We start from the raw sequence: 25,078 nt of genomic DNA on the forward strand, positions 1-25,078 counted from the left end.
GACGTTTGGGTTTTGTAAGGATTTCAAGGTTGAAACAACATTAAATGAGGGTGCAAAAGTGATGTCGATTCATCGATATAAGATAGACAGCGAAATGTTGATCCAACATCTTTTCAACGTAGGTCTGCTATCCGGGTACCTTGAAGTTGTTTTAGGCATGTTGTAAGTAGCAATGAAGACAAAATGGATGACCATTTCCTTAAAAAAATATTTTATTACAGCTTCCTGACTTAACTGTAGTCTACAACTGTATCAATTATCAAATTCGTTGGTAACTAATTTATTAATCGATTAGTTGTTGCAGCCTAATGAAGAGGCTGGTTTAGAGCGTAAGATGTCCGAAAATTGGCAAAATTGTGAATTGTTTTCCCAAAAACAGATTTTTGTTCATGTCCCACTTTGGGAATTAACAAAAATATAATGAAGAAATCTGATCATATTTACGACTGAGAAGTTATACGTAAGTTAGAATTTAGACAACATATTTAAGGTCAAGCAGGTCTTATAAACGATTAATTGGTTATCAAAGTAGTTGTTGATTAATTTGCTAATCGATTAGTTGTCGATTCATAGTTGCACCTCGAATATCAAATAATGAAATACTCATTTTATTTTCGAGCAAATTAGAATTTATCATTTTGGACAGTCCGCAGATACAAATTAAATGGTTTGTAAAATGTTCCACTGTCCAGGTTTTAACCAAACAGCTCTGGGTTGTGTAGTGTTAGGGACTGCAGCAGTTGCTGGAAGTCGTCGGGAGTCCACGGCAAAATGCCGGGTTCAACGGCTGCGGGAATGCTGCTGCTGTCCGGGCAGATGCTTTGCGGGTCGTTGAACGTCACCAGCACGTCGGTTCCGAACTGTGGCAGTCGGAATACCCCGAGGTGGAGCATCACCCGGTTCCTCGCCGTCTCGTTGTATTTGGAAACGCACTGGATCCCAGTCAGCACCCAGGCAGAGTTGCACGCCGACAGGGAGAGAGACGAATTGGGCAAGGCGATCACGCTGATGATTTCGTGCGCACCAGGCTGCGAAGCGGCATTGTTGCCTGCGATGTCCTCAAAGTGGTATCGGGCCGCGTCCTGGTCCGCAACGTGGCCTTGGTATTCGACCAGCTCCACGATAAGGCTCTGGTCAGTGTTGGGGTGAACGAACGCCTCCTGATTGTCCGGAATCTCCCGCAGCTGGCTCACGTCCGCGGCGCTGTGAGGGAGGGCGGCCGAGAAAGCACCCCCGAACAGCGGATGAGGCTCGTTGACCTGCTGCATATCCGTTTGACGAGAGGAGACTTTCACCCTTTTAGATTTTTCTTATTTATCTGCAAATAAAAATACTTTCGTTGAAATTAGATTCCAAAAAGTGAAGAGCGTAACTAGCATCATAATAGGCACAGGCTTCCGGGTTATGTTTCTTCGTTTTACCTAGACGCTTAGAAGCCACGCTGCTGCCATCTACAGGCGAGCTAGAGACAAACAGTAATCAAACTAGATTCCCCCATTCTTTTTTTTTTTTTTTTTTTTTTTTTTTTTTTTTAAATCAGGGCAGATTAAAAATTGACACTTTATTGAATTATCTTCTCATGCAGTGGCGGGGGTTTTGTATCAAATTAATATGTTGAGTTTATTTTTGTTTGTATTTACTATATTTTTTGCTGAAACTGTGTTGCACTTCAATTTTTTTTCTACTCTGTGTATATTATCTATTATAAAATTCCAGTGAAAATGCATGTGAAGAAAAAAAGTTGACACTTTAGACCAGGGATCGCCAAACTTTTTCCTTTGAGGGCCACATAACTTTTCCCTTCTCTGATGGGGGGCGGGGGTCAGTTTGTAACAAAAAAAAGTGGGATGATTGCAGGAGCGTCTAAATGTAAAGATTTATTGTTTTTCAGAAAGCCACAATCAAATACCCCTTTCTGTATTCTTCACGGAACAAAAGTAAATAAAATAAAAATAATAATATAATAATAATAAATAATAATAACACTATTATTTGAATACATAATAACCAAATAACCCTCTACGAGTTCTTCACAGAAAAAGGCCAGGAAATAAATAACACTATTGAGAATGGACAAAAAAAAAAAAGGTATTGTTCAGGGGGCCGGACCAAATGCCCGCGGGCCGTAGTTTTGGGACCCCTGCTTTAGACTTAACCCCTTTATAGATTAAGTGACTATTTTTGGTGATTCAAAACAGTTTTTTGACACTGAAAAACTTTACCCTTCAAGGGCCAAGTGACTATTTTTGGTCATCAAAAAAAAACCTTTATACTAGAAATATATGTTAAATATATTATGATAATAATTATATTCTTTAAAATATTTTTGTAATTAGAAATAAGTGAATACAATGTAAATTAAAAACGAAATAATGAAATCAAAATGAATAAAAACAGAAATACACACTGCTTACAGCCCCCTCCCTGTCAAAATGAATTAGACATCTAGCGCCATCAATTGCAGCCCGTGAGTTAAATGAGTGCCTGGTAAGGGTTAAAAAAATATGCATCAAAGAATTCATGTATTTTAGGGCTGCAGCTATCGATTATTTTAGTAGTCGATTAATCGATGAACTATTTAGTTCGAATAATCGAGTAATCGGATAAGGAACATAAAAAATTAAAATACCTCAGCTGAGCTTCAAATGGTATAAAAAAAAAAATCATAAAATGAAGATCTATGTACAATAAAAGAACAATTGGCTAAAATCTGCTAGCTGAAATGCTATAAAATGCTAACTTTTTTTACAATGCTGTTAAATGGTTCAGACACATATTCCCACAAAAAATGGCTAAATATACCTATGAACTAAATTATGAATGCATTAAAAAAAACATTAGCTCAAACAAAAACTTAGCTAATGTTGGTCTTAACAGGGAGCAGATGGATTCAGCCATGTGAAATGAGGTAGACTAGGGGGCCGTGTATCCACCCACATCAATAAAACTAAATGCAAACGCTTTCAAAAAAACTCTTTACAACACCACTTTAATTAACCGAATACTCGAAGCAGCAAAATTTAATTCGAATATTTTTTTCTCATCACATTTTTTTCTTGCAGCACTAATGTATTTACTTTGAAACCTACTCATGGTCTTCCTCTGAAAATGGCAGACGTCCAATTTATTTAAACTGGGGGGTCTGGCTGTGAATGCTCATCTTCAATGCTGTTGACGGCACTAGACGTCCAATCCATTTTGACTGGTTTAAATGGAATGGATGTCTAGTGCCGTCATGGGCAGCCAATGATTTAATTTAAATAAATGCAAATGTTTCCTCTATATTTTTAATAAAATGTCACGATGCAGGGATTATACATACATACATTATATATATATATATATATATATATTATATATATAAATCTGAAAACCAATGTGATGAATGGATGGAGGAAAATTGTGACATGTAGGAAATCATGAATAAGCAGGTATAATGAAGGAATAAACAGATAAGGGGATCAAGGGAAAAAACATGCCTGCAAGTAATGAGGTAAGAAAAATATAAAAGCAGGTTTGCCTTGAATAAAAAACAGGTGTATAAATTTTCTTGACAGTTTAGTTTTATTTATTTTCTGGCTTTTGTATACGTACAGCATTTCCTCTATGGAGATAGAATAGTGACAAAAGAGGTGACGTTGTAAAATGACAATTTTCCTTTTTATTTTAATTTTAACTTGTAAAAAAACTTTTACGTATTCCCAAATTTTACTTTGTAAAATAAACATGAAAAAAAAAAACATGTTATAAATTGTTCTACAAGTTCGTTTTTTTTCTGTTTGCAAGTGATTTTTTTTTGTTCTACTGGTGTTTTTTCTTTGCTGTGGGGTTAAAAATTACCAATTACAAGTGCACAAGTTTTGTCACATTCTTTTCGAGTTTTTGGAGCCAAAAAGTTACTTGTTGCAGTTGTAAAATTAAATTGTCCCTGTAAAACAGTGCTTCTCAATTATTTTCTGTCACGCCCCCCAAGGAAGACGTAAATGTTTCGCGCCCCCCCAAACTCTCTGCCGCCACTGTAAATAGTATCATTTGTCTATAAAATTACTATTATAAATACGCATCTGCCTAACAGTGTGTCCTTTTTTTCTAATAAAGAAAAAAAGTAACATAGATCAACTTATAATAAAGTATAACTTTATTAACATTGTTTTGTTTGTAACAGAGAAGACTTGACGTGCATCAATTTGCCTGAATTAAAAAAAAAAAAAAAAAATTCACATCCAAACTAAAAAATACACTCAAGGTACATTTTTGACCATTTGATACAGAAAAATAAAATGTAATAAAATCAGTAAATAATACCAAATTAAAATTGATTAGAAACATTCACTCATGAGGACAATGTGCCAAAAAATTTGACCGAAAAAACAAATCTGAATAAAAGGGGGAAAAAAGTGTCCTTGGACAGGACAGTTTTTATTTTTGCTTCTCACAGTATTTACCTCCTTTGCAATGGTGTGGAGTTATTTTGCAATTAGCATGCTAACAATGCTCACTGGCTTACTGATAGAACACTGACAAAGCAGGACGATTGTTGGCAATATTCGGCACGTTTTCACTGAAAAAAATCAAGCGGCTTAACAATGAGATTGGGGTCTAATGTCTTTAAGTGGCGTCTTAATTTATTTGGCTTCTTGCTGTCTGCTATAATTATTTTTAGACACAGTAAACAGTGGTCTTTCATCATATTAAAAGTCAAAGCTAAAAGGCAAACGGCACGAAAAAAGCGCATTCACGGCGGCCGAGGTAGAACCGTACGTGAGGGCAGTCGTCGTGACGATCCCAAGCCGAAAATGGCACTTCTCGGGCGGCAACGTGAGAACCGGACAAGACAGTGGGTCGCTGCGTGAGTGAGTCCGGTCGGAAAACGGCTTTCGAAAACGGCGGTGGCACACTGCTCTTCATATCTGTTGTCTGTGTGTGCTGAGTGCTCTTCCTTAGTTCAAAAATACTGCGCGCACTCTGAAAATGAGAGCGCCACTGCCACCTACTGAGTGGATGTGCAAGTACACTTTATTCCAGTACGGCAAAAAAAAAAAAAAAAAAAAAAAAACATGTTCCCCGAGGTCACATGCGCCCCCCCCCCCCCCGGCATTGCTCTGCGCCCCCCCAGGGGGGGCGCACCCCACTATTTCAGAAGTACTGCTGTAAAACAACAAATTTTAACTTGTTAAAAAAAAAAAAAAACTTGTATTCCCAAATATTGCATTGTGATAGAAACACAATACAATAAATTGTTTGACAAGTTGTTGGTTTTGTTGTTTTTTTGTTTTACTGTCATTTTACTGGGAAAACTTTCGTTTTACAACTTCACTTCTTTTAGCCACTATTCTATCTCCATCTTCCTCGTGTACCCTTTAAGCCTTAGTGAGTACATTGCTGCCATCTATAGGGGAGGCTACTGAATAACAACTACATTTGCTTTTCTAAAATCTATCTGATTTAGAAGTGTTTTATTCCGGTAATACAGGCAGGTTTTCAGTTTATATTTTTTATTTATTTATTCCATTTAAAAAGCAAAATACTATTTTTTTATATTTTGGAACGGGTGGGTGCGGTTTTCCGACGGACTTCCTGGCATTTCCTGGTCAGCTGATCCGTGTCAAGCTATCGCAAAACAGTAGCAGGAGTAGTGACGGAAGCTTGATTAACAACCACAATGTTCTCTTTTATGGACATTATTTGGTAAAACCTCGCACCAACCTGGAACTCTAAAGAGTGAGTCTTCCTCCCACGTTGAGGTTTGTTCTTTTTGTCAACCGAAGCGAGTGGCGGTGTTGTTAGCATCCGTAGCTTAGCATGAAGGCTGCGACATGTCAAAGAGCAGTGACACAGCTTGTTAATTTGCAAAGTGTTCGTTCATTTGACGACATGAAGCTTGCTTTGTGACTGAACTATTGTTTTTGGTAATGCTTATTTTAGAGCTGTGTGACAGCTATGTTTGTCAGAGAAGGCCAAATGTAGAACAGTAAAGAAAACAACAGCATCTTTGCCTTTCTCACATCCTTCTCTATTTTGACATTCATTCCTTCTCTGATGAGTTGCATTTTAGTCATGTATTCTTTCTTTCTCTTTTCGTGACGTACTTTTTTGTCTACCTTCATTACCTCCCAGACCTGTTTTTCAGCGTGTACATCATTTGGTTCAAATGACCTGTTTCTAACCTCAAGTTAAAAAAGCAAATTCTTAATACTTGCTCACTTGGTATTATTTTCTTCATGACACCTATACTTTTCCCTTGCGACTTGTGATGGTTCTTTCCCAAAAGCTTGTGCATGTAAAACCTGGATAAAGGTCCCAAAAATAAAGTCTGTAGGCCCAAAATGGCCCTTGTGTCATTTTGTTTAAAAAAAAAAAAAAAAAAAAAAAAAGCGGACTGAGCATTTGGGATTGAATAATGCATAGATTTGGAGGCTTTTCATGTTTCTTTTCTAACTTTTCTGCGTTCCTAACATGCTAGCTTTCATTACCCCTATTGCTCTCTTTCCTCGCCATAGTTGGTTCTCTTCTGCATTTACTGGAAACTTCCTTGCATTGAAAGCTTTCCAGCCGCAGTGCCAGAATCAGACGCGGGGAAAGCAACTGTTTCAAAACTGAACTGGACTCAATGGTATATTTTTTATGGTTGATAGTAAAGGTTATGTGACAGCAACATCATTGTGTTGGTATCTAATGAAATATCATAATGCAAATGTCCTAATGACGTGATTGCTTATGTCCCCTGACTGCAGAGGGAGCCCGACCGGGAGGAGCAGCAGCAGCTTGACGACAATATGCCCCCCAAATTTAAGAGACATCTGAACGACGATGAGGTCACGGGATCGGTTCGCAGCGAGAGGGTTAGTTTGTCTCTAATATTGTGTTTGTCTGTATTAGTGGTGTAAATTCACTACGATACAATTAGGCCTGTCGCGAAAACAAATTTTAGTGGGCGATAAATTCTCTCATAAATATTGCGATATTATTGCCCCCCCCCCCCAATTTTTTTAACCAATTTACAGTAATACAATAAGAATACTGTATATATTAATAATACTAATTAATATTAAGTACACCCATTTAAACACAATAAATGGGTGTGCCTGTGGTCAAGCCTGCTTCTGCATAAAAGCAGAGTTCAAGCTAGAAGCTAATGCACAGCTAAATCGCTCCCGTCCTGCCTGCCGCTTTCGCTTTGCTGATATCATTGCTGCATGGATTCCAAAAGTTCAGACCGCCAGCCATATTCTGGAAAAATGTGGCTCAGATCGGATTTAGACCACATACGAAAGTGACCCAGATCGGATTTGAAATGGTCCACTTCTATGCGATTTGTCACGTTCAGACCGACAAGTTAATGCTTAACTTGAGTCAGAAAAACACGAAAAAATCGGATTCGTGCATTAGGACCTGCAGTATGAACCTAGAAAGTGTCAACATTAAACAGAGGTAAAACGGTCTAATTTCTTCAGCAATGGAGGGACTACACTTACTGTGAGGGAACGCTATTTCGCGCGATCTCGTTTGTGTTTCTCAAATCAAGCGATTACCTCTGTAATTGTCGATTGCCATGACGAGGAAGGCTCCGCTTGTTGCGATGCAGTTTTCTTACCAAGCAGTGAAAACTAAAGAGGGTTTTAGTGTTTCAGATGTGCATGTAGATTTGTTGTGTTGGCCCTCTTTGTTTAAATAACCTCCAAAAACATTTTGCAGACCGGTTCATCCTTTTCGGTTGCCTTGCCATTTTCATTTGGTTTAAAATCAAAATATTCCCACACCGGGGCTGTGGTGTTTGGCTTGGAAATCAACATTTTCCGTCCATTTTTGTCTTCCTCACTCTGCTCGCTAATTGCTGTACGCCGATAGTGCACTCGGCCCCGCCTCTCCCCTTTGAATGATGGTCACGCAAACTCAAATGTATAAAAACGAACATATCCAGAAGTCAATAAAACAGAGTGAATCCTCGTCACCGCATATTGCGCTGTTGGTAACAAGGAAGCCGAACTTTTAATAGCACGTCCGCGGCACATCTGCCGCAGGTGCGCACGTGAGGCGATAAATCGCAGCGGGAAAATTACCACCTTCATTTTCATTTACCGTGCGATAAATGGAATTATTGCATATCGCAACAGGCTTAGATACAATATTGATTCTTTAGACAACTGATGCTAATTCAATTTAAGGTCTGTTGTTCAAATTAATATGATTGCTGTTTACACTAGTGTTGTCCCAAACAATTATTTTACTTGCGATTAGTCTGCAGACTTCTTTAACGATTAGTCGACTAGTCTAATAATTTTTTAACTTTTTTTTTTTTTTTAAACTAATCTTGCAATTACATTTTTGCTGACGATTATTCATTCCCAAAAAGCTTTTAGAACACTTAAATTCTCTATTAAAGTGCAAATAAACACATCAATAACAATAATAAATGACAAATAAACAATGAAGTCAAATGCTGATAGCATTAACTAGTGCAAAAGAATAGAACGTAAACAGATTCAGAACACTGTGACTTCACTTTTCCAACAGGATTCAAAACAATTCTTACTTTCTCTTTTTGCGATATGTCTTTATTGTTCTAAGAGTGAGCACCAGCAGAGTAGATAAACAAATGTCACATATCATTGGAGAGAAGTACGTGAAAAACTTAATGTTGCATGTTGCCACGACGGACTGTTAGGGCCAAATAAATTTTTAAAAAAGGACTACGGACTTAAATTTGTACCATTGCTATGAGAAAAAAAGTCTTATTATTAAGTAGGGGTAATTCAAGTGTGAGCCGCTACGCACTTTACATGCATGTACCTTAGCTGGGAGCTACAACGAAGCATTAGTATAAATTCCTCGATTGATTATAATTTGATGTAGCTAAAACAAAATAATAAGGATTTCCTTAATTGTAAAATTGATTGTAAAACACAGATACTTTCGATATTGTTGATTTTAACGGAGGCAGCAACGCACTACGTAAAGTATGTAGCTGCTTTTTCAGCTACATTAGCCCCTCTTACTCTGTCATACGACAACATAAAGGCAACTTCTATTAAAAGATGTTATCATATGGACTTACGATCGGCCAGATTGTTGTCTTCTGTCATCTTCCAAAATTATAGCTGGGTAATGGCTAGAGGTGTGCAAAATTTCCGATTCTTAGATTATTCGCGATTCGGCCGTGGAAGATTCGAGAACGATTCACAAACATCCAAATTCCGATTATTGAAATATGCGAAGTAAAGCGGAAGTACACAACACAGCGCGCCGCGCGGTCTTCGGGACGGAACGGAGCGAGAGTAGCTAAACATCATGCTTCCCATTACCCGGCCCCTCGGGTAATGCCAATGCTCAACTCACGGCTCTAGCTCAACTCATGCAACGAGATAAAAAAAACACAGCAACATACCTGACTGCTGCCGAAAAGCTGTACATCCATATAATGTTACGGTGGATATCATTTATATAGGACTAGATGCAATATAGATTTGGTAGTGTTAGCAGCACATCTACAAAAAGCTAGATGCAGACGTTATAAACGGCCGCCATCTTAAAGCAGTACACTTCCCTGCAAGGCTGTTGTAGCGAACCTTTCAAGCAAACCTAATTAACTTTTTATCTAAAATACTCCTAAATCGGTAAAATATTGACTTGAATCTATCTTTAAAATAGTTTTAAAACTTTCACATGTCGAAAGTAGACAAAAGGGAAATTATGGAATAACGGGAGCAATTTTAACAAATTTAACGGTTGATTCACAACATTAAATTAATTGAATGTAGTTTAAAGCTGCTGATACAGAATGGGGACTGGAGTTTTTTTATTTAATGTTATTTTTGTATATTTGTTTACTGCTATATGTTAACGTGATACTGAAATAGTAGTGTGGTTTAGCCTGAGAGTATTTTTGAACAATTTTGGAACTAATGTACAAAACATTTTTTTTTTTAAAAAGGAAAAAAAAGGAGGGGGGTGCATCAATAATCGTTTTATAATCGAATCGGAGCCTCTGAATCGTAATCTTAATCAAATCGTTAGGTGCCCAAAGATTCCCAGCTCTAGTAATGGCGCTTCAGCCCGACGTGCTGCCATTGTATGCAAGCTCGAATTGCAGAGACTCCACACATCTTTTGTAGTTTAACCTTTTATAGGGCAAACAAGTATAAATAATAATAATATTAATAATTTAAAAAAACACCATAAAGACCTGGTGTCCACATAGGTGGAGGTCACATTTTGGTTCATGTAGTCCACAACATTTTGTGTATAAGTCAACTGTGGCCTCCACGTTTATGGACCCAAGGTCTCAATAATAATGTTTTTTTTTTTTTTTTTTTCATTATTAATGATTACATTTTTGTTATTGTTTTTTTATACACTTTTTAAAAAATGAATAAATTCAATTTACTAATTAGTTAATTGTTAATAAAAACATAATACATTTAAAATGAATAAAAACAAATACATTCTTGATATGGTCCCAAATATCAAAGTACTCAAGTTGTTTTGTTTTTTAATTTCATTGTATGTAACACAATGCCTGCCTTTGACAATAATGGAAGGACAAATAATTTAAACTGGGAGTACTAGCTGTGAATACTCATCTTTAGGGCTGCAGCTATCGATTATATTAGTAATCGATTAATCTATCAACTAGTTAGTTAGAATAATCAAGTAATCAGATAAGGAACATTGCATTGTAGAATAAATTTTAGTTGTAAAACAAAGGCTTGCTAAAATTGCACTTTCAAGAGTGCACTAAATGCATACAAAATAAAATTCCCCAGTGTTTCTTCAAACTATGCAAAACTGCACTTTCATTTAAAAATAAAATACCTGAGCTTAGCCTCAAACAGTATAAACAAATAAATGAAGATCTAACTACAACAAAAGAACAATTGTAAAACTTGAATACAAAAGTCCGCAAGCTTAAATGCTACAAAATGCAAACATTTTTATTGCAATGCTCATAACAAATCATTCAAACACATATTACCACAAAAAGAATTCTAAGTATACGTACTTATAAAAAAATTACAAATACATAAACATATTAGCTCAAACAAAAACTTACCTTGTGTTGGTCTTGACAGGGAGCAGCTGATATCAGCCATGTTAAAAGAGTTATGTCATATTCACTGATACCAGTAGAGTGCAGTGTTTTGACCCAAATCAATAATACTAAATGCAAATACTTTCGAAACAAACCATTATAACGGCACTCAAATTAAACGAATCCTCGAAGCAGAAAAAATTGATTCGATGCTTTTTTTAAATGAATGAATTACTCGTATTAATCGATTAATTGTTGCAGCACTACTCATCTTGCATTGCCATTGATGGTGTTAGACATCCAATCCATTTTGACTGGAAGATAGATGGCTGCTAGCCTCTTGGATTAAGACATCCAGCGTTGTTAATGGCAGCCAATGTGCTAATTAAGCAGTAACAGATAGAAAGCATTCATTATAACACAACTGCATATCTGAAAGATGACAGTGTTGATCAATGTTTTGTATTTTGATCAATTGCGATTCAGTTGTACCAACCAATCGTTATATTGATCCAATTCGTTGTAATGTTACATGGTAACACTCTAGTCTGTATGACATGTATTTAGAAATAAAAGTTACATCGTTGTTATCAAGATGGCACGGAGGTCTGCAACCCGTTGTAATTTTAGCTTGATGAAAACAGTTTCCAAGTCACGTTGACGAGTGGAAATAAAAGAAAAACTTCCCTTTTGTTGCTGTGTCAACACAGGATTACCTCGACATGTCAATCCAGTCAAAATGGATTGGACGTCTATTGCTGTCAGTGGCAGCTAATGTGTTAAGAATGCACCTGTTTTGGTGTGTTGTGGTTACTTGGTCAAGGTTACATGATGGCCTGCATCCTTTAGTCTTGATGATTCCACAGCATCTGTAGTCCAAACACCACATAATCTCCCGGAACATCCCATAATGCGCGGCGTGTTTAGACAACCACGGCAACAGCGATCTCCCGCCAAGCCGCCGTCCAATCACAACGCGAGCCATTCTCCTCCTGTGAGGAATTTAATGCATCAGCCCTCACCGATTCTCCACGAATAGCGTCGGGTGTTTGGTGTCGCTGCTTCTTTTAGACCCTCGTCCGTGCCTCTTGATCCTCGCTCACACTTTGGATCCGGTCCCTTGTTGGCTGGGACTTGCAGCTTTTGATGTTGGCTCAGGTGGAGACAGCGAGCAGAGTAGTAACTGCTCATCATTATCATTGTAAATCTCAAAGTTCAGTGCGCCGTCAAAACAAAAACGTCTGCTTTTACTGAAGTAATAATGCTCTTTCAGGGAGATAATCATTTAGTCTTATTATGATTGCAGTTTTCATTTAATCCAACTGAGAGCTACAGTGGGGCAAATAGGTATTTAGTCAACCACTAATTGTGCAAGTTCTCCTACTTGAAAATATTAGAGAGGCCTGTAATTGTCAACATGGATAAACCTCAACCATGAGAGACATAATGTGGAAAAAAACAGAAAATCACATTGTTTGATTTTTAAGTAATTTATTTGCAAATCATGGTGGAAACTACCAAAGTTTATCTCAATACTTTGTTATGTACCCTTTGTTGGCAATAATGGAGGCCAAACATTTTCTGTAACTCTTCACAAGCTTTTCACACACTGTTGCTGGTATTTTGGCCCATTCCTCTATGCAGATCTCCTCTAGAGCAGTGATGTTTTTGGGCTGTCGTTGGGCAACATGGACTTTCAAATCCCTCCACAGATTTTCTATGGGGTTGAGATCTGGATACTGGCTAGACCACTCCAGCACCTTGAAATGCTTCTTACGAAGCCACTCCTTTGTTGCCCTGGCTTGGGATCATTGTTATGCTGAAAGACCCAGCCACGTCTCATCTTCAATGCCCTTGCTGATGAAAGGAGATTTTCACTCAAAATCTCTCAATACATGGCCCCATTCATTCTTTCCTTTACACAGATCAGTCGTCCTGGTCCCTTTGCAGAAAAATAGCCCCAAAGCATGATGTTTCCACCCCAATGCTTCACAGTGGGTATGGTGTTCTTCGGATGCAGTTCAGTATTCTTTCTCCTCCAAACACGAGAACCTGTGTTTCTACCAAAAAGTTCTAGGTTGGTTTCATCTGACCATAACACATTCTCCCAGTCCTCTCCTGAATCATCCAAATGCTCTCTAGCGAACCGCAGAAGGGCCTGGACGTGTACTTTCTTCAGCTGGGGGACACATCTGGCAGTGCAGGATTTGAGTTCCTGGTGGCGCATTGTGTTACTGATGTAGCCTTTGTTACTGTGGCCCCAGCTCTCTGTAGGTCATTCAACAGGTCCCCCCGTGTGGTTCTGAGATTTTTGCTCACCGTTCTTGTTATCATTTTGACGCCACGGGGTGAGGTCTTGCATGGCGCACCAGATTGAGGGAGATTATCAGTGGTCTTGTATGTCTTCCATTTTCTAATAATTGCTTCCACAGTTGATTTCTTTACACCAAGCGTTTTACCTATTGCAGATTCAGTCTTCCCAGTCTGGTGCAGGTCTCCAATTTTGTCTCTGGTGTCTTTCGACAGCTCTTTGGTCGTGGCCATAGTGGAGTTTGAAGTGTTAATGACTGAGGTTGTGGACAGGTGTATTTTATACCGATAATGAGTTAAAACAGGTGCCAATAATACAGGTAATGAGTGGAGCCTCGTTTTCCCTCGTTAGAAGAAGTTAGACCTCTTTGACAGCCAGAAATCTTGCTTGTTTGTTGGTGACCAAATACTTATTTTCCACTCTAATTTGGAAATAAATTCTTTAAAAATCAAACAATGTGATTTTCTGTTTTTTTCTTTTCCACATTCCGTCTCTCATGGTTGAGGTTTACCCATGTTGACAATTACAGGCCTCTTTAATCTTTTCAAGTAGGAGAACTTGCACAATTGGTGGTTGACTAAATACTTATTTGCCCCACTGCATATTCAAAACACAGGTTTTGTACCTTTTGTAATCTGAGTTTTGTCTTCACAGAGGAACCTGCTGGAAGAAGACTCTGATGAAGAGGAAGATTTTTTTCTGTGAGTTTGTGTGTATGCGCAGGGTGCACAAAACGTTTACACAATCCCATGACTGGCGCTTAATGATTTTAGAAAAAAAACTAATTCACTGCCATAGACAGCATTCCACATCCAAGAGGTAAGACAGGAAAGATTAGGCTATGACTCGGCGGGGTTGAGTGAACATTTTAACTCATTTGCTGTCATTGACAGTGATCGCGGTCCTATCCGGTTCGACTGGGAGGGGCTAGCGGCGAATGATACTGTTTATTGTATGTAAATCTTATGTAAATTATGGTAACTGTCCAACTACATCAAACTGACTGAGGGCAGCGCAATCTGGCATAAAATTCATGTCATGCAATAAATAGAATCCCGTAACAGTAATGTTATATGTACTATCATAATGTTGAATTAAGGTTATTGAAATGTGTAATGTAAATATTTTCTTTCAAAGGGGTAGAAATGTGTACAGTGAGCCCTCGTTTTTCGCAGTTAATGGGGACCGGAACCCGCCGTGATAAGTGAAAACCGCGAAGTAGCGCGCCCCCCCCCCCCCCCCCCTATTTTTTTTGTTGTTTTTTTGTGTTGGGTTCAATGTATTTATTCTGATTTAGCATTGGAAAGAGATACATATAAGAAATGTTTTTTCACTTTTTTTCCTAAAGTATAATTTAAAAAAGTTATTAAATGGGTTTCAAAACATGTTAGTGTCCCACTGAATTATTTTTGAACAAGAATAAAGTACAAAAATGCTTGTCTTTTTTAAATGCTTCATTGAGTGAGTCCACTCAAATCCGCTGAAGCTACTCACTTACTCACAATGAGTTGCCACAGCAACTTTTTAACACGTTAAACAATGACGCATGCAGCGCTTTGAAGTTTCGGCTTCCCGGCGTCTCTGGCAAGATCAATACTTAACGTCTGTCAATCATCAACTTTAATAAACAACTCCAGTGCACTGCCTGATCAAGAAAAGCGGCAGGCGTAAGAGTGAGAGTACGTGATCGGATCAGGATCATTTATTTATTTTTTAATTGAAAAAAAATCTGCGATGGACTGAGGGCACAAAGTTTGAAGCGCTAAGTAGCGAGGGATCACTGTAGATTTATTAGTTATCACAACAAATCCTGAGTCAGTCAAGCACACATGAAAAAAAATTGCATCCTTGGCCATTTCAAAGTTGCAATGTAAAAATTGACGATTGTAATGTAAAGTCGATTTATCTTTTTAAGTTTTTTGAGTCATGGAGAAGGGAAGGTTATAAAGAAGGATCAAGGAAGAAGCTGGCATGAAAGGACAGAAAAAAAGATTGAAGGCAGGTAACAAGGAGGGGTGAAGGCAATGAAAAGAAAGCAAGTATGGTATATAAATAGTGAGGCAAAATGAGAATTGAGGGAAATATGATGGAAGAAGGAAAGGGAAAAAATATGAGAGAAACAATAGATAGAAGGAAGGGTGAAATGAAGGACGTATATATAAAAAGAATAGAAAAAGGAAATTAGTATGACAGGAAAAAGGGTGCATTACAAAATGAATGAGACCTTGAGAGAGGAAACGATGAAATAAATAAAAGGATGTTCACTGCTGGTCTCAGCTTTCCATCAGGTCAAAACAACCTGGAAACCCTTTCCTGGTCTTGAAACCCTAATTTATAGAATTAATAATTGTATAAAAACCCAACCATTGCTTGACAGTGTAAGTGTATGTATACCTGCTGTATCCAGTATAACCTATATATATATATATATATATATATATATATATATATATATATATATATATATTTTTTTTTTTTTTTTTTTGCGTTAACGCATTGGCTGCCATTGACGGCGATAGACTTGTAATCCATTTGAACTGGTAGGTCTGGCAGCCAATGAACATTTGTTCATTCAACCCTCCCAGTTCAAATGGATTGGATATCTATTACTAACAAACTCTTTTGAATTCACAACAGAAGGATAAAAAGAGCCACGTGACTGGACGTCTAGCATCCTCAATGCTATTAAAATAGTTTTCCACGATGTTCTTTCATGTTCCTGGCTTGCTTTCTCCCTGTTCTTCAGGCGCGGCCCGACAGGACCCCGAATGGGAGGACAGAATGAAAAGCTAAAACAGTGAGTCCAAACACATTCCTCCCCACGACGCGGTGCCAGAGTTCAAACTTAGCTTTATCCATCTTGCAGTCAGGCGCGCCTTTGTCTCTGCGGTGTTACATAAGTTGCTTGTTGTGTTTACAGGGGGCTTGCAGGTAGTTAATGTATTGTGTAACATGCACTTTATTGCGTAATCTTCCCAATGCAGTCTGCCTTCATGTTAACTTGTTGGCCCTGAACAGAGGAAGTCTCTGTTGGGAATCAATTTGAACATTTAAAGGGCATGCATGTGACTTGGTATAGCAAAAACGAGTCTGTAGTCGCATGTACATTCCAAGATAAAGGACAGTAATGTATCACGAAGTCAAGGGTCCCCAAACTATTCCACATCAGGCCGCAGTGGGTGCTGGATTTCTTTCCAACAAAACAGGACGCCACCTTTTCACCTATCTGGTGTCTTAAAAGTGTAATGAGTTGTTTGTAGTCAGGCGCTTCCAGAAACCTCATTGGTTAAAGGTCTGTGCTCGATCGGTAGGGAAAAAAAACAGGACCAACAGCGGTCCTTGAGGACCGGTTTGGACACCCCTGCACTAGGTGAACATTTTCCAATTTGACATTCCCCCATTAAAAGGTCCATAAGCACTGCTTTGATCAAAGTTCCATTATCCTGAAATAAACACCTCGATTTAAATAAATATATTAATTGCATTTTATTAAATGTACTCCACGAAGATGTCAGGCATCATCTAACAATTTATCATTTACTTTCAATTTTCATAAATATCCAAAACAGAATATACTTAGGTGTATCTGTATGAAGATTAAAATTACATTTTCCAAATTTCATACCCATTCTGATAATTCTACATCAGTGCATTGTGCATCGGGTCTATGGTCAGGAAACATGCAAAGTGACTATTTCACAAACCTTTCTTTGGATTTTCAAAGTCAAAAAGTGTATTAATTGAAATACTTTTTAGAAGAGGTTAATGACGGTGTTTATTGTTTGGATGGTCCTGCAAATGCATGGCAGAGGACTGAACTCATTTCCAGATACTTCTGTGATGATAATGGGCAGAAAGGCAGTGACTCAGAGGAACCAGATATCGATATCTCTAGTCGACTTCAAAATGATGCTGACGATGGTCAAATCAATGGCAGTTACAATTATGCTTCAGGTCTGGACGTGAATTGTGAATGACTCTGTTTCAGAAACAATTTTTGAAGTTAAATATATGCAAGTCATTATTTCATAGCTGAAATGTTCAATAAATTGTTCTTCAGTTTGTATTGAGTTTCTGTGCCATGGGGGATTGCTAACAATTAGAGGTTGACCGATTTGGGATTTTGAAATGCCGATACTGTATCTAAAAAAATTTCAGCCCGTTGCCAAAATCCAAAACCGATTTTGTAAGCAGATATTTGAGGCCAATATATGTTTTCTAAAGCACATACGTAGATTGCGAAAGACAATTTTCAAAAAATTGTTTCAAGAGCTTCAAATTTACAATGATTATTTTTGTCTTGAAGGATTAATTCAGTCTAGTGTTACCAAACCAACGAACGCAGCACTTCTTTTTGTGATTATACACACTCAGCAATAATAGTACATTATTTTGAAATAATTAAACCTACCACGACGAAATGTAAACAAGTGAGAGTTGTCCTTAACCTAATGCTAACAGGAATGCTATGCTAATGCTACCAGTTACATTTAGAGCGTAAGAATTAACCCTTTCCGATCTGAGTATGCTGTGAAGGACATGACATGTCCGCGTCTCTAAACCAATAAAAACACTGAATTTAGTTGCTGTTGCCACTCCCGGGAGATGATTGGCTGAAACTTTACCCATTGAAATCAAATCATGAGGTTTGGTATGCCCTCTTTGCTATTTTTGGCTCTTTGAAAACGACTGCCCAAAAGCAACTTCAAAAGGATAACGTAAAGTGCTCATTTCTCATCAAAAACACATCAACATTAACATTAAAAATGACCAATAAAACCGTGAAATATTCCTGACCAAATAAATTGCACTTTGTTCTGGTATTTGAGTAAAGTAAAAATCTCTGCAGATTTTTATTTTTGGCCCAGCAGAAAAAATGCGGTCTGAAGGGGTTAAAAGGCTAAAGCAACATTGCATATTCTCTCATGTAAGATAATAAAAAAATTTCACAATATTTACAAAACAGGCAGGTTTGGAGCATCCTGTAGCAGCCTGCCTTCAATCTGCTGCAGGGTCCTTTCAGGGTCCTACTGTCAGTCAGCGGCGACCACAGTTGCCCACACAGATGCCTGATGAAAATAGTTTTTTATCGACTTATTTTTTCTTGTTAATCGGCCGATGACTGATATTAGAAAAAAGTCCATATATCAGCCAAATATATCGGCTGGCCGATATATCGGTCAAACTCCACTAACAATAAGGGACGAGTTGTTGTAAGAAATGAAAGCTCCATTTTGGAATTTGTCCATTTTTGATGTTAGAAAGCCAAGATGTGCAGATTTGACATGATGATGAAATTATACATTGTAGCTAAATGATTAATATCATTGGAAAACTGTGATTAAAACATCAATTTTGAAAAATGATCTATGTACATACATTTGGAAATGTTAACAGATATATAGACACTATTAATCAGTTACAAAAAAAAAAAAAAAACACAAATATGCTTGACATGTTAATCTTCATTTGGTTTACGGTGGACTAGACGAAAAAAAGTGTTGACCACTCGCTGTTCCTTGGTGGTTGCTAGGGTGCAGTCGCAGGTGGACGAGGTGATCGACGTGATGCAGGAGAACATCTCTAAGGTGATCGAGAGAGGCGAGCGTCTCGACGACCTGCAGGACAAGTCGGGTGAGTCATAGAAAACGCTTGAAAAAAATAACAAAATCTACATTATACCAGGTCTTACTGTATAGTAAGAGTTTGTGAGTGTATTGTGATGCAAACGTGTTTAAAAGAAAACATCCGTCTGGAACCAGTGTGCGTTCTGAACAACAACTGTCGTCACCTCAGTGATGAAGACATTAGGTCAGGGGTGGCCAACCCTGGTCCTTGAGAGCCGCAATCCAGCTTGTTTTCCATGTCTCCCTCCTTTAACACACCTGAATCAAATGATCAGCTCATCAGCAAGCTCTGCAGAAGCCTGATAACGATCCTGATTATTTGAGTCAGGCGTGTTGGAGGAGGGAGACATGGAAAACAAGCTGGATTGCGACTCTCCAGGACCAGGGTTGGCCACCCCTGCATTAGGTCGTCGCCAGTTTTTCGGCATTCAAACAGTTCTCGTAGCCGAGTGGCCAGCAAAACACATGTGGCCAACAACACTCATGTGGAAGACATTTGCGTGTCGATTACGTGAGTGTTGCCCTCAGGCACCCGCCACAGGTGCTGCTTCAGTAGTTGGACTTGATTACATTCCTCTGGGTTAACAAGCGTCTTCATAAGAGGCGGCAGACGCATGACAAAGGTTCACAGGGGAGGTCCAACCAACCTAGGATGAGCAGACTGGAGTGTTTCTGCACGCTAACGAACGATACATTAACAAGAGGGTTCCGTATCCAGGCAACGGGCGAGCGGGAGGACATGAAACAGCCATAAGTAGTAGGCAGCAAATGTGTTTTTGTACTGTTGTGTATAAATTGGCTACTAGTCATGTGTTCTGGAACCTTGCGTAACCTCCGCGGAGTCTGAGTCACATCAGTCCAAGTAAACGTGATCCACAGCTTCTAAAATTTCTCCTCACGTGTCTGAATGTGACTTTTTTATTTTTCCAGAGAGTCTGTCGGACAACGCATCGGCCTTCAGCAGCCGATCCAAACAGCTGCACAGGAGGATGATGTGGCGGAACATGAAGGTATGTTGTCAGCACCCTTTTACTCAAAAGTAATGAGTATCACGAGGCTTTTGGTGTGCTTTGCCATTTTCAGATGAAGATGATCATCGCTCTGGTCGTGGTGGGTCTGCTGCTGATTATTATCGGTGAGATTGAAGCAATTAATAGACCTTATTCACGTGACGTCATACCCTCTTCCGGGTTTGCCGCTAGGAGTGTATCCCGTTGTGAAACTTGATTGAGTTAATGTAGACCACAGGATCTGGAAGGAAAAACCATTCAATTTCAAAAGGTGTATTTAACATTAATATTATTTACGACAAAGCAATATGTTGTCTTGCTAAATGTATTGTGGCGAGCCACGTGGAGAAGAATGAGAGACAGTTTTTATATTTCACACTTGCTGCGCTTGTGCCCAATACACTGCACGACCACAAGAGACAGAGCACTTAATTAAACCTTATTACTTTTCATCCTTTACATAGCGACTGGAAACAAAAATGTTGTTTAATCCATCTGTAAGCGAGATTGATTTTTGATTGATTGATGATTTTACGAAACTTCGCGGGTGTGCGCTGGTCCTCAGAGGAAACGCAGTCTTCCTTAAGGCAGTGACGCTTTTGTCCAACTATGTCGGTGAAAAAAAATTACACTGTATAAGCTATACTTGAGTATAGGCAGCAGGTGTCCATGCTTTAATAGGGGATATTTACATTGAAAGATGTTTAATATAAAGATTTGATTGATAAAAAAATATTTTTACTCACCCAATTAACATCATGAATATGCGAAGTTGGGGTGCTTTTCATAGCAGCCAAACTGTTACAGCCAGCTGAAACCACAAAGAACGTTATTTTACAAACCAGGTGGCTAAAATTACTGAGAAGAAATAATAATCTTTACCTTGCCTTTCATCTTGTAGAAGACAGATTCCTCTTAAAATCCTCATAGTGCTTGCGGGGCTAACAGCTGTCAATGCTAGCATAGCAGCAGCTTCATAGCATGGCTAGCCTTAACTTGCTCCTCTGTAATGGCCCCAAGCATCAGATAGCAGGGATGTATCAGTACATCGATCTGCATTGATATGCAGTGGGGCAAATAAGTATTTAGTCAACCACCAATTGTGCAAGTTCTCCTACTTGAAAAGATTAGAGAGGCCTGTAATTGTCAATATGGGTAAACCTCAACCATGAGAGATAGAATGTGGGAAAAAAAACAGAAAATCACATTGTTTGATTTAAAAAAAAAATATATTTTCAAATTAGAGTGGAAAATAAGTATTTGGTCACCTACAAAGAAGCAAGATTTCTGGCTGTCAAAGAGGTCTAACTTCTTCTAACAAGGTCTAACGAGGCTCCACTCGTTACCTGTATTAATGGCACCTGTTTTAACTCTATCGGTATAAAAGACACCTGTCCACAACTTCAGTCAGTCACACTCCAAACTCCACTATGGCCAAGACCAAAGAGCCGTCAAAGGACACCAGAGACAAAATTGTAGACCTGCACCAGGCTGGGAAGACTGAATCTGCAATAGGTAAAATGCTTGGTGTAAAGAAATCAACTGTGGGAGCAATTATTAGAAAATGGAAGACATACAAGACCACTGATAATCTCCCTCGATCTGTGGCTCCATGCAAGATCTCACCCCGTGGCGTCAAAATGATAAAAAGAACGGTGAGCAAAAATCCCAGAACCACACGGGGGGACCTACTGAATGACCTACAGAGAGCAGGGAGCACAGTAACAAAGGCTACTATCAGTAACACGATGCGCTGCCAGGAACTCAAATCCTGCACTGCCAGACGTGTCCCCCTGCTGAAGAAAGTAAACGTCCAGGCCCGTCTGCGGTTCGCTAGAGAGCATTTGGATGATCCAAAAGAGGACTGGGAGAATGTGTTATGGTCAGATGAAACCAAAACAGAACGTTTTGGTAGAAACACAGGTTCTCGTGTTTGCAGGAGAAGAATACTGAATTGCATCCGAAGAACACCATACCCACTGTGAAGCATTGGGGTGGAAACATCATGCTTTGGGGCTATTTTTCTGCAAAGGGGCCAGGACGACTGATCTATGTAAAGGAAAGAATGAATGGGGCCATGTATCGAGAGATTTTGAGTGAAAATCTCCTTCCATCAGCAAGGGCATTGAAGATGAGACATGACTGGGTCTTTCAGCATAACAATGATCCCAAAAACACAGTCAAGGCAATAATGGAGTGACTTCGTAAGAAGCATTTCAAGGTCCTGGAGTGGCCTAGCCAGTCTCCAGATCTCAACCCCATAAAAAATCTGTGGAGGGAGCTGAAAGTCTGTGTTGCCCAGCGACAGCCCCAAAAAATCACTGCTCTAGAGGAGATCTGCATGGAGGAATGGGCCTAAATACCAGCAACAGTGTGTCAAAAGCTTGTGAAGAGTTACAGAAAACGTTTAGCCTCCGGTATTGCCAACAAAGGGGACATAACAAAGTATTGAAATGAACTTTTGGTATTGACCAAATACTTATTTTCCACCATGATTTGCAAATAAATTCTTTAAAAATCAAACAATGTGATTTTCTGTGTTTTTCTTTCCCACATTCCGTCTCTCACGGTTGAGGTTTACCCATGTTGACAATTACAGGCCTCTCTAATATTTTCAAGTGGGAGAACTTGCACAATTAGTGGTTGACTAAATACTTATTTGCCCCACTGTCCTGTATCAATAGCACAATCGAATCGAAATGATGGATGGTTGGCAAAACATTGATAAACATTGTCATCTTTTGGATGAGCCATTTTGTTGGTTTAAATCTCTGAAATGATTCAGCAAAAAAATTGTCAAAAATATCAAAATTGTATCTTTTTATTTTACTGATTTCGAGTGCTCCATAAAAAGAGCTAGCCGTGTTTTAGCGCTAGCATAGCAGCCTTGACAATTGTCGATTTCTGTTCTTTTTAAATCTGTCTCACCATCCATGGTGAGCATTACATTTTTCTACTGGGACACTGCCAAGGGTCATCTCTTAACAAGTCAGCATGTACCTGTAATTAACTTTTTTTTTTTCACAAATGTTGCCTTATCAATGCTACTCCTACGAAATTAAGCTGAGGTTGTGTTGGCGCTGCTACGTACAGTAACTGAGAGTTTGTTAGATAATGTAACGTTTGTGCTAGTAGGTGGAGGCTCTGAACATAGTGGCAACATCACCATGATAACCACACCAAGTTAGCATGAGGCTAGTTAGCCCATAAAGATCAAGAAATAAGCCGCTTCATAATTAAAACTGCATGTTTCAACTGGAGAGAATATTGAGCGGTTTATATACTGAAAATTAAAGTGTGTACTGACTGAACATTTGGGGTTCTATTGCTATGTCAGTTCCAGTGATTCTGCGGTATCGCTAATATCCATGAATGAGGACGACGGACCACCTTCATCCTCGTATTTTGCGAAATCTCTTCAATTGGTCCTACTATCCAGTTAGGGGGGTGGACGCCGGACGACACCGCCCTTCCCTCCTCATCACTAAGGTTGGCCGCCTTCATCCCTGCTCTGGAATTTTAGGAAGCGTAGACTCGTTTTCATTGGACGCATCCCTCTTCACACCGGTAGTAGTTTGATATGTGACATTATCGTGTAACCTGCCAATCTATTTAATCAAGGGAACAACAAGGGACTTTTTCATACTCTTCAGTATTTCCTAAACTCATTTCCTGCCCGTAACGGCGTTAGACGTTAAATCTGTTTTAACTGGTTTCGCTGCTTGCCCCTCCCAGTTAAAATGGATTGGATGTCGGTCGGCGTCAATGGCAGCCAATGACTTAAAAGGCACTGTAGTTTTTACAGTCTGTCAAAACCAAAACTACAAGGTGATGAATGTCTCTGAACCAGGAATGGTCGACACCTACCAACCCACTCAGCCGATTGTTTTTGGTTCTGTTGAATTTTGTGACGCTTGGGTCGTAAGAATTCCAGATATCATTCTTGAAGATGTGAAGCAGTCTGGATTGAACAACCCTTGCTATTTTATTGTTCTTTAATTTATTCCAAGCTGTACATATCGATTGTGTAACGCCACACTTGGTCGTAACCATTCCAATCCTTCTCTCATCCTCTCTGTCTGAAATAAAGTGCTTTTAAAAGTCAGTGTTCCAGTTTGGTCTGGTTTGAGCAAGCGGTCAGAAGGAAGCCGTTAAGATGAAGTGACAAGTTGGACGAACTTGTGAGAGGGTTGATGGAGTGAAGCATGAAGAGGGATGATGAGGGAACGCTTCAATTAGATGATCTCTTATCAACCTTAACAGCTAAAGAAAAATACAATCGGTTTGATAAGGGAATGAAACTAGCAGATCCTAATTCCATCCCGTTATCCAAATAAAACCACCAATACAATAACAAAAACTGCTTTTCAGTGTGTCTTGAATTTTCTGATTGTAAAATAGACATTTAGCTAGATTGGGAATAGCCCAAATTAGTTTAATACTGTTGTAGATTTTTTTTGTGTTCCATTTTAAGAACTTCAACGACTAATTTGTTGTACAGTGGTACCTCTACATATGAATTTAATTCTTTCCAGGACCTGGTTTGTAAGTCAAACTGGTCATATGTTGAGCGGGATTTTCCCACAAGAATACATTATAATTCGATTAATTCGTTGCACAGCACAAAAAGCTACGCTAAATCTTTCATAAATACTGCATACAGGCACAATTACAAATTCCAATTTGACATAGTAAAACTAAATATATAAACAAATTTTAATAATATAATAATAATGCAACAGATTGGGTTTGGATGTTGTGGTTGTGTTTTGCATGCTGTTCCTGAACGCACCGTGTGACTGACGAGAAAGGTGCGAAAGAGTGGAAAATTTTTACGTTCCCTTTTCATGTTATTGGTGTCGGCTACAGCGGACAGTAGCCGTGTTGTGTTTTACAAGTTCTGAAATTATTAAAAACCTGACAAAGCTGGCGACTTCCTGCCAATGTTATAATAATAAATTGGAAATAACAAAAAGCGCTTTTATTGTCAACCTATACAGACTGGCCAACAGAGTTCAGAGGACTAGTGAGATCGTAGATATGTTCCGGCCATATTGTCGAGTGAGTTCACTCACACGCAAACCTCGCTCATATTTTTCTG

General features: G+C 38.8%; 2 protein-coding genes across 5 annotated transcripts; one reads left to right on the plus strand and one right to left on the minus strand.

The window, feature by feature from the left end:
• Window positions 1-200: 200 nt before the first annotated feature.
• Window positions 201-4,922, minus strand: rangrf (RAN guanine nucleotide release factor). The gene is made up of 2 exons (XM_057841679.1): window positions 4,762-4,922; window positions 201-1,318 (listed from the first exon to the last, which is right to left on the minus strand). Exon 2 carries the CDS (start codon window positions 1,266-1,268, stop codon window positions 696-698), a length of 573 nt encoding a protein of 190 aa, XP_057697662.1. The 5' UTR covers window positions 1,269-1,318; window positions 4,762-4,922; the 3' UTR covers window positions 201-695.
• Window positions 4,923-5,564: 642 nt separating this feature from the next.
• On the plus strand, window positions 5,565-24,082 carry vamp4 (vesicle-associated membrane protein 4). Of its 4 annotated transcripts, none has more exons than XM_057842206.1 (9): window positions 5,565-5,721; window positions 6,501-6,613; window positions 6,735-6,842; window positions 13,995-14,041; window positions 16,087-16,137; window positions 18,874-18,974; window positions 19,898-19,977; window positions 20,051-20,102; window positions 23,315-24,082. In XM_057842206.1, the coding sequence occupies exons 2-9, from the start codon at window positions 6,611-6,613 to the stop codon at window positions 23,338-23,340; spliced, it is 468 nt and encodes a 155-aa protein (XP_057698189.1). In that variant the 5' UTR covers window positions 5,565-5,721; window positions 6,501-6,610; the 3' UTR covers window positions 23,341-24,082. The 4 variants fall into 4 exon arrangements, with proteins under 4 accessions (XP_057698189.1, XP_057698191.1, XP_057698188.1 ...); XM_057842205.1 differs by having other exon boundaries at window positions 5,576-5,744; XM_057842208.1 differs by lacking the exon at window positions 6,501-6,613 and having other exon boundaries at window positions 5,568-5,721.
• Window positions 24,083-25,078: the final 996 nt, after the last annotated feature.

The sequence above is a fragment of the Corythoichthys intestinalis genome, chromosome 7 (genome assembly GCF_030265065.1).
Source record: "Corythoichthys intestinalis isolate RoL2023-P3 chromosome 7, ASM3026506v1, whole genome shotgun sequence".
Taxonomy (NCBI): Eukaryota; Metazoa; Chordata; class Actinopteri; order Syngnathiformes; family Syngnathidae; genus Corythoichthys; species Corythoichthys intestinalis.